This window comes from Ochotona curzoniae, unplaced genomic scaffold (genome assembly GCF_017591425.1).
Source record: "Ochotona curzoniae isolate NIBS_2020 unplaced genomic scaffold, NIBS_Ocur_1.0 scaffold_4506, whole genome shotgun sequence".
In the NCBI taxonomy this organism is placed as follows: Eukaryota; Metazoa; Chordata; class Mammalia; order Lagomorpha; family Ochotonidae; genus Ochotona; species Ochotona curzoniae.
Window position 1 is genome coordinate 25,887,784 of NW_024467119.1, and position 9,647 is coordinate 25,897,430.

At 46.9% G+C, this 9,647-nt stretch overlaps 1 protein-coding gene across 1 annotated transcript in view; it reads right to left on the reverse strand.

The window, feature by feature from the left end:
• The window catches only part of HPSE (heparanase), a 34,412-nt gene extending 25,915 nt beyond the window's left edge, over positions 1–8,497 (reverse strand). The window contains exons 1-3 of the mRNA XM_040967156.1: positions 8,406–8,497; positions 6,565–6,626; positions 5,889–6,321 (exon numbers count right to left, since the gene is read on the reverse strand). Coding sequence (XP_040823090.1) covers positions 5,889–6,321; positions 6,565–6,626; positions 8,406–8,497 — 587 coding nt within the window. The remainder of the gene's footprint in view (positions 1–5,888; positions 6,322–6,564; positions 6,627–8,405) is intronic.
• Between the last annotated feature and the right edge of the window lie 1,150 nt (positions 8,498–9,647).

Below are 9,647 nucleotides of genomic sequence, written 5' to 3' on the forward strand. Positions count from 1 at the left end.
GTTATGGACAGGCCACGTTGGGTCACTCTCCAGCATATTGTCAAGATGTTGTTTCCTTCATAGCACTTGCCACTCTTTAGCATTAACTTCCTCTCATGTTTCCTTGATTTCCTGACTGCCCCAGCCCCAGAGCCTGATATCAGGCAGCCTGATTTATCTGTCTGGTTTATCAGTGTCTCCCCCAGGAAACCAGGACACATAGCTGGCCCTTACTGAATATTTCTTAAGAGATAGAACAAGGGAGGCAACATGATAAAAAGGACAAGTGCAGGCCAAACAGCATTTTCAAAACCAAATTAAGTCAGTGCCATGACTGCTGTCCCTTAAGGAGAATGCTGTATTTGAAACTTTTGGTATAAGCAATATCTTTGCAATGGAACATTTTGTTTTGTTATGTTTTGAGAACACAGTATTGATGCTCTCAGACAAAACCAGCTTTAATACAGCTGCAAAACAGGCCATAAAACAAAACTGATCAAAGGTATAGTATTTTGATCATAGCAGCAAAGAGTGGGGGGGGGGGGCGGGGCAGAGCGGGGAATCCACCACTGGAAAGAACAAAAGAATGCACAAAAGCAGTTGCAGTTATTCTGTTTTCTTAGCTGAAAACAAAAGAGACCTGCACGTGTCTTTATTTTACCTTTTGTGCAAAGCTAATTTCTTTATCTCTGATGCAAAAGCAGAAGTAGCTTATTAATATGCATTAAAACTCATACTTAAGTATTTTTTTCCATTTCCAGATTTGAGGGTTGAACTCCTGTAGACTCCAAAGAGGGAATATATTGATGAACTAAGCTGTGTTTGGGGTTTTAGCCAGAAGAAAAGTGGTGAGGGGGCTTGAGGATATTATTAAAAGGATTCTTGTGAGAAATCAAAAAGCCCCAATGAGATGGGAGAATAGAGAGGAGTGGCAGCAAACTAGCTCTGGAGATAAAGAGCAGAGAGGGAAAGGAATAGTGGTCCATGAATGGGAGGTTTAAATTTAAATTTCAGGCATCGAAAGGTTACAAGTGATGGAAATAATCAAATCCCAGTCCTGGCCATGACACTGCTGGTTAAAATAGACTCAGGCAGCCTTTGTGCCGACACACCTGCTCTTTGCTAAACGATGCTGTTTTTAGTGTTTGCCAATGGCCATGGTATAAATCTCCCCACAGTGTCTGTTTCCCAGGTACCAGCATTAGGTCACCACTCATAGAGCGGAGAAGAAATGCAGACATTTCCAAAAGGTGGTACAGACTGGATCCATGACAACTGAGGATGGATAAGGAAAAACTGTGGGGTGAAGAAATCAACAGAGAACATGTTCAGATGACTCAGAAGTCATCTAGGACAACGAGGGACCTGGAGGAGCACAAGAAGCTGTGGGTTCAGCGCTGGTCTCCAGTCAAGAGGGAGAAGAGGGAGGAAGAGAGTGAAACACCATGGCAGGAGTGCAAGCCAGGTGTGGAACTGGACAGCCTCACAGTGCAAGTCAGGACTGTCATCACAAAGACCACAGTGAGCATTTTTATTTAGGCTGTGAAGATCCTTCCCCTTAGTCTCAAAATAACCCAAAGCTGTGAGTGTCTTTCTTTTACTGAGTTTACTCATACAGAATCTGACAACAAGGAGGTAAAGTAATTGGCCCATGTAAACAGAGGCATTGGATCATAGCAGCTTGGAATGCAAATGAGTGGGTCACTTTTCTTGAAGCCTTGACTTTGATCACAGGGAATTCTATCAGCAACAAACACCTGGTGGTCCGTGTGGCTTTCCAACAGCAGTTAATTAACACCTGCATTTAACATTAGGAAATGCTCCTTGAAATAGGAAAACCAGCTCTGTTAATGAAGATGCGGGAGTCTGTCGAATGGCCAACAGAGATGGATGATGTTTGTTGAAGAACAATGAGCCAATTCCTGGAAAAACCAAACCCAGCTAGCTTAGCCTTATGGCTGATGTGGCTACTCAGTACTGTTTTTGCTTTGAAGGGGTCAGGGTTTCCTAAGTAGACCTGTGTGAATGAGCTATGTGTAAACTGAAACACACAGTAACACTGTATCATATGGTAGCTAGGGTCCTGTGGCTGGCTTGGAAGGGTGCTTAGTCCAAACTGAGGGCTGCCAGATTTCACACACTTGGTTCTAGAAAAATACGGAGTCCACACCAGATTTCACACACTTGGTTAGAGCAAAATATGCACCCATATTTTTATATCGGCCACATGTCATATGAACTTAGCTAGATAAAATTATTACAACTAATTTCAACCATCTTTTGTTCCATTTTAAATATGGCTACTAGAAAAATATTAAATTAAAGCCAAATAATTTTAGCCTTGCAATTAGGCAGCTGGCTAGGATGCCTGCAGCAGAGTACCCAGGTTTGATGCCCAGTTCAGGCTCCTGACTCCTGCTTCCTGTTAATGCAGAGCCTGGGAGGCAGTGGTGATGGCTGAAGCAACTGGGTCCCTGACACCTACATGAGAGATTCAGACTGAGTACTCAGCTTCAGCTTTGGTCCTGGTCATGTGGGCATCTGAGGAGTGAAATCAGTGGACGAGAGCTCCATTTTTCTAGCTCACTTTGCCTCTCAAAAATAATTGTCTGTATGCCTTGCATGCTATTTGCATCGGATGGTACTGACCTGTGCCAGCATCTCTTGTGTGTTCTGCAGAAAGAGGAAGTATTGGGATGGACTTGTTGGTTAATTACCCCTGGGAAGAGGACAGACACACTGTAAAGCTCTCTTTCCCACTTCCATGTTGTTCTAACATTGGCATGTAAGCTGTGTGCACTTTATGTTCTAGGGTTGCCAATGCGAGGGGAAAAAAAAAATTGCCCCTGCAGGCAGCCAGAACCATGCTGTCCGATCAAATTTGCTTAGTCTTCCTCTGAATTGTCTTACCCTGATTCACCTCCTCTCATGTCACTGCTTCTTTGTCTACCAAATCCTCCTGTTTCCTTCCTCCCTTGTATCAGTAGTCTGAGTCCACTTTCAAACTGCTTCTCCATGTGCTTTGTGGCTCCCTGTGGCCCATTTATTTAACCTCCCCAAACCTCAGTGTTTCCATTTCTGAACTAGAAATGCCAATAGTCCTCAATCCCATAGCATTGTAGCAAGGACTAAGTGAGTGAATGCTTGGAAGGTAATTAGAACAGGGTCTGGGAGATGACAAGAGCCAGCGAGCTGCTGCAGTCTAGCCTTCCAGAGGCCTTCAGCTGGCACCTGTGCAGCTCTGGCCATCCTTGTTCCACGCAGCTGCACTTGTGAGGGACTGCAATGAAACAGCACTGCCCATCGCACTCACCTCTGCTGGGGACACCTTATGGTTAGTGTCATTTTGGGAGATGTGGTCCTCTCCCCCCACCCCACCCTGGTGGGCACCCATGTGCTGCTTAGATGAGATGCTCATCCTCAGAACCCGAGTTAGAATCTGGGGAGATATGGATGGGCTCTGGACTCTTCTAGGTTGCAGCGGAGGATGGGGGTGGCATGCTGCTTCTGAGGGACAGAGTACAAGGAAGTATAGCCAAAACCACAGGAAGGCAGCCCTAGGCAGAAGCTCGGGTGGACAGGAGCAAAGGGGGCTTTGTGAACAAACCCCCCAGAAAGCAGTTGTATCTATTGCATGCTCTGTTCTCTTGGTTTCTTATGATCCTCCAAAAGGCGGGGGACAGCATTCTTGCTATGGAAATTTTAAAAATGTGCCGAAGAAGGGGTCAAATTAGCACCTTCACTAGAATACAGAGCAGACGTTTTACATACAGGGATGGACGGCTGTGCTAGATAATCGGGCTGAGCCTGACTGCAGTGCCCAGGCCTAGACCCCAAAGGTCCTATTGTAGGTTTTCCATTTTGGACCAGTTTTTCCCAGGAGTAATCTCTCTCCCACCCCACCTGTCCTTCCCTGGAGGAGATAAGGGGCCTCAGCTAGCTGCAGCAGAAAAAGAGGATATATGGGGCCCGGTGTGGTGGCCTAGCGGCTGAAGTCCTCCCCAGGATCCCATATGGGCGCCGGTTCTTATCCCAGCAGCTCCATTTCCCATTCAGCCTGTGGCCTGGGAAAGCAGTCCAGGATGGCCCAAAGTCCTGGGACCCTGTACCTGCATGGGAGACCCAGAAGAGCTCCTGGCTTCGGATTGGCGCAACACCAGCCATTGTGGTCACTTGGGGAGTGAATCATTGGATGGAAGATCTTCCTCTGTCTCTCCTCTCTGTATATCTGACTTGGCAATGAAAATATATAAATCTAAAAAAATAAGAAAGAAAAAGAGGATGTGGGTCTTCATATTTTAGTACCTCACACCTCATCTTCCCCATCTCATCTGCCACCACCCCAAGATAAACCTGGGGTCCTCATCCTCAGAACCCTGAGGTTCAGCATTCTGCTGCGTGTTCTTCCCATCCCACAAACATCTGCAGCCAGTATCAGCTTTAGTCCCAAGGATATAGACAAGAAGCAGGAGCTCTTCTTCCGACCAGTGAGGACCACAAGGGAAATCATAAGACAGATTGTGATCAAAGGGAATGTACCCAGGCAATGAGTGAATGAGGAGCAAATATCATTTCTTAGAAATTATTAATTATTTCCCACACTGTTTGAGTACTTAACATCTCATCAAATCCTCACTTGTAATCCCAAGTGGTGGGTTTTATTTCGTTATTGAGGTGAGAAGGCTTACTCTGCTGATGTTTCTCATGTTGAATCATCTACTTTTTAAATAATTTATTTCTATTTGAATGGCAGAAAGATAGAAAGCTACCATCTACTGGTTCCCTCCACCAAATGTTTGCAACAGCTGAAGCTGAGCCAGGCAGAAATCAGGAACCCATAATAGTCCAGGATCTCCCCCCTGCGGGCATCAAAGACTCAAGTACTTGTGCCATCACCTGTTGCCCTCCAGGGTGTGCATTCGCAGGAAGCTGGACTCAGAAGGAAAATCCTAAGGAACCCAGGCACTCTGGCCATGACAGACAGGCATCTCAAGCAGTCATAACCTCTGCTGATCCAGAGGCAAGTTTTCAAAATTTCATTCCCCAGATGGTTAGGGACAGCCAAGGACTCATTGTAGGAACAGTGAACACCAAGACCAAATCACAGCATTGCAGAGCTGGGAATCAAGACAAGGTGATGGGATGGCCAGCCTCTTCGCAAAGGCAGCTGAGAGCAGGCACTCTGAGGGGCAGCATTGTGGCTTGGACGGTGGCAGCCAAAAGGCAAGTTGCGATGGGACCACATCTGGAGGTTCCTTGTGGCTTCAATAAGTAGCCTCAGACTGTCCCTGCAGGTCCCCATCCTGAGATGGCACGGATCAGGTGCCATGAAGCTGCAAAAACTCCAAGGAGAAAACCCGTGCAGGCAGTAAGTCAAGGGGGCATCCTGTGTGCTCATTTTAGGGAAACAGCTCTTTATTAGGGCTCTGCAAGTCACTGCCAACACCTCCTGGGTCTCCTTGGTTTAATGAATATATATATATATATATTTTTTTTTTTTCTCTACTTGGTTGCTGGTTGTTTAAACTGTTCCTGGTAACTACAAGGTTGTAACCGGATCCACTGTCTTAATTGTCCTAGACTGCACACCAAGTACTCACAGACCTCGGTTATACTTGCACAAATTCTTGCAGAAACTGGGGTAGAGCAACGGTTTTGTCCCCCCTCCCCCAAATTTCCGTTTATGCTTTGTGTTTTGTGGGTGCTCGGCTCACACTTACTGAGTACAGAAAAGGCCGTTTCAGGTCCGGCTGGAGTGAGGGGGTGGCGGGGAGTTGAAAAGAAAGCGAGAGCGAAACAGCAAGGGAGAGCGAGAATAAAGTTACTTCAGAGCCCAAAACACAAGAAAGTGAGTGGCGAGTGGGCGTGGAGGACCGGGGTGGAGACGGGTCGCTAAAGCTGGCGCTTACCCGAGGAAGGTGAGGAACCGCGGCTCGGTGGCCAGGTTGGCGTCGATGGTGAAGGACAGGAATGCGGGACTCACTCGGTGCTGCGGGCGCTCGGTGGAGAAGACCAGCTCCACGGTGTCCTCCGCCTGCGAGAGCAGACACAGCGGCCCCAAGAGCAGCAGCAGCAGAGGCGGCAGCGGCAGGAGCATCTTGGGCTCACCTGGTGGCCGCCGAGTCCGGGCTGGATCCGGAGCAGTGCGGCGCACTTCCTCGCGCCGGGCGGCAGCTCCCGGCTCTCCCGTCCCGCCCGTCCCGCCCTGGCGCCCGCCTCCTCCCGGGTCCTCCCAGCCCGGCCCGCAACCCTCCCACTCTCCGCGCTTTGCTCCGCGCCCCGCCTCCGCCGCTCGCTCCCACTTCCTTGCACGTTTTGCCCCCTCGGTGGCTGCCACATCCACTAGGCGAAATCACTCACGCTCAATGCCTGGGCGTGGTGGTGGCCGGGATCCAAGGATCATTTCCTCCAGCAGGTACCTGTCCAGGAAGCCTAGGTGCACCTCTGGCCCTCCTCCCAAAGTGTTTATGCATATTTGCTTATCACTGGAGCACGCCCAGATCCTAACAAACTCCCTGAGTTCTTCCGCCTAGGGCGCAGAAAAACACAAAACAAAACAAAACAAAACAAACAAAAAAAACTCACCTGTGTCACTGTTATATTTCTTTCCCAGTAAACGTGTGACCTCCGTCTCGGCCAAACTGCAGCTAGCAAAATGTCAAAGGGACCATATTGTGTTTGACAAACTTGCAGTGTGAGGCGCTCCCAGTCTGTGCTATGTCTGTTGAGTCCCATTCAAGTGCGCCAATCTCCCTTTCCACGTGCTTCTCCCGAGGGGTGGATCAGCTTGCCGTTTCCTTGTATGCTCCGGTGCCTACATGCCCAGAGCAAGCGCCGCGCACCTGGTACTTACTGTGTGCTCTATTTTGCTCTGTCTGTATCTCTCATTTTCACAACCTGTCAGGTGCAGATTTTCCTCATTTTACCCACAAGGACAGAAACTCCGAGATTTGCGAAATTTGACCAAGCACCAACACTGACATATGAATGTTGTTACACAATCTCAGCTGACAGCAGTTTGTCCTCACTGAAATCTAGCTTCCTCAAGGAAGTTTTCTAGAAGTTTCCAGGCATGAAAAGTCCCCCAGGATGGTCTCCGAGAGCATTTTATTCGTTGGAACTCACCGCGTTGCTCAGTACGATGTAGCTCAGCTCACGGAGAGAGGGAGTTTGTCTAGTGAGCCCCACCAGCTTCCGTGCACACGTGGCCCCACAACTATTTGCTGAGCAAGAAACAAAGCTAATTTTATCACTTCCTTTACATCTTCAGTAAAGCAACAAACACTGTTTTGAAAGGTTTGTCCAATTTTTGTAGTTGTTTTGTTTTTGTTTGTTTGTTTTTTGAAGACAGAGCTTCCATCTGCTGGTTCACTTATTGCCCAAATGGCTGCAATGGTCAGAGTGGAGCCAATCTGAAGCCAGGAGCCAGGAGCTTCCTCCAGGTCTCCCAACTTAAGTGCAGGGGTCCAAGGACTTTGGTTCATAAGCAGGGAACTGGATCGGAAATGGAGCAGCTGGGACTGGAACTGATGCCTATTTAGGATGCTGACACTGCAGGGAGAGGATTAGCTTGCTATGTCACTGTGCTAGCCCTTATTCATTTTTAAATATTTATCGATCTATTTGAAAGGAGATGTATATAATATATAGATATTGATACAGACATGGAGAAAGATGAGAGATCTGCTATCTGCTGGTTCACTCTCCCAGATGGCTGCACGGCCATGACTGACCCAGGTAGAGATAGGCGCCAGAGCCAGGAACTCCATTTGGGACTCCACTTGTGTGATAGGAACACAAGCACTTGGACTACCATTCACTGCTCTCCCGTGTGCATTTCCAAGAAACTGGATCAGAAGCAGGGCAGCCAGGACTGGACTGGTATTCTGATATAGGATGCCAATCTCCCAGATAGAGGCTTAACCCATCACACCACACCCTAGCCATAGATTTGCCTATTCTTAAGCTCAATTAGCTAATCCTCCACCTACAAGCACCAGAATTCCATATCGGTGCTGGTTTGTGTCCTGGATGCTGTACTTTCCATTCAGCTCCCTGCCTGTGGCCTAGGAAAAGGAATGGAGGATGACCCAAAGCCTTGGGATCCTTCACCCATGTGGGAGAACTGGAAGAAACTCTTAGTTCCTAGCTTCAGATTGGCTTAGTTTCATCTGTTATGGCAATTTGGGAAGGGAATCAGCGGGTGCAAGATCTTTCTGCATCTCTGCTTCTCTCTGTAAATCTGCCATATCTATCTATACACACACACACTATATGGTGAACTTTACAAACTGAAATTGGTTCATTTTCTACATTTAGAGTATAGGAAGAAAAATTCATAGACAAGAGGAGAATTATCTTTATGTATTTGCACAGGTGTATATCTTCATATAGTCTATCAAGAGAGTATACAGTCTTTCTCTAACAGATGTAGAGACGAACAGTAGTTATACAAACTGGCCGCTGTCTGCTTGGGTTGTGTAGCAACATTGAGGGTTTTCTCCCTTTGCCATGACATCGATCCTACATTCCAACCCCATGTGTCTGCCTCCTGTTATTGTGGAGCCACAGTCACACTAACTTCTTTGGAATGTTTGGATGATATTTAAAAACTGTAAGTTTTCTGTGTTACGAAGCCTCGTGACACCCGGTGGTGTAGGCCAGTACAATCTCTGTGCAGGTTACTAATATTGAAACTGGCAAAACACAAATGAGGAAACAAGGACAAGGAAGCTGCTCACGGGATGAACAGCATGGTGAAGACTGACATCAATCAGGTCAAATCTGGCTCCTGGCTCTAACTTGGTTTAATCTAATGCCTGAGAGAAGAGGACAATGTGTGTACATACGAAGAAGGAATACATGGAAACAGGAATAGAAATAAAGTACCATTTCAGAGACACTTTGTAAGACACCTTTTTAAAAAGACTTTGTTTTTATTTGAAAGCCAGTGTTACAGAGAGGATAGAGAGATAGCTTCCATTTGCTAGTTTACTCCCCAAGTGGCTACAACAGCCATAGCTAGACTGATCTGAAGCCAGGAGCCTGGAGAGTTTTGATCTCGCATGTGGGAACATGGTCCCAGGGTCTTGGGCCATGCTCTGCTGCTTTCCCAGGCCACAAACAGGGAGCTGGATGGGAAGTAGAGCAGCTGGGACATGAACAAATGCACATATGGAATCCCAGTGTGTGGAAGGTGAGAATTTTAGCCACCGAGCCACTAGGTCAGGCCCTTCACAAAAACTTTATCAGAGTAGTTTTAGACTCAGATTTCAGATTCCAGGTGTGGGGTGTTTCCACAATATCACCCAGATTTAGTGACTCATAAATTATATGATAGAACTATTAAGAGACAAAAACATCAGATGAACTAGGGCAGTCCATGTGACTCACTAAATAATTATAATGCAGTAAGTTTCCATGTGGCCTTTGGATTAATTTTTCATAGCAACTTTGAGCTTTTAGGAATTCACACTAGGCTTAAACAGTCAACAACTTTAAGCACGTGGAAGCTCATGGGTTGGTTACAGAGTGTTTGCAGAAAATAAGGATCTTTTCATGTGTCTGTCTAGAAATTGAGATTTTTCTAGCATAGAAATCTCTTACTGAGGACAAACTTTTAGACATTGATGTTTGGGCCCAGTGCCGTGGCCTAGCGGCTAAAGTCC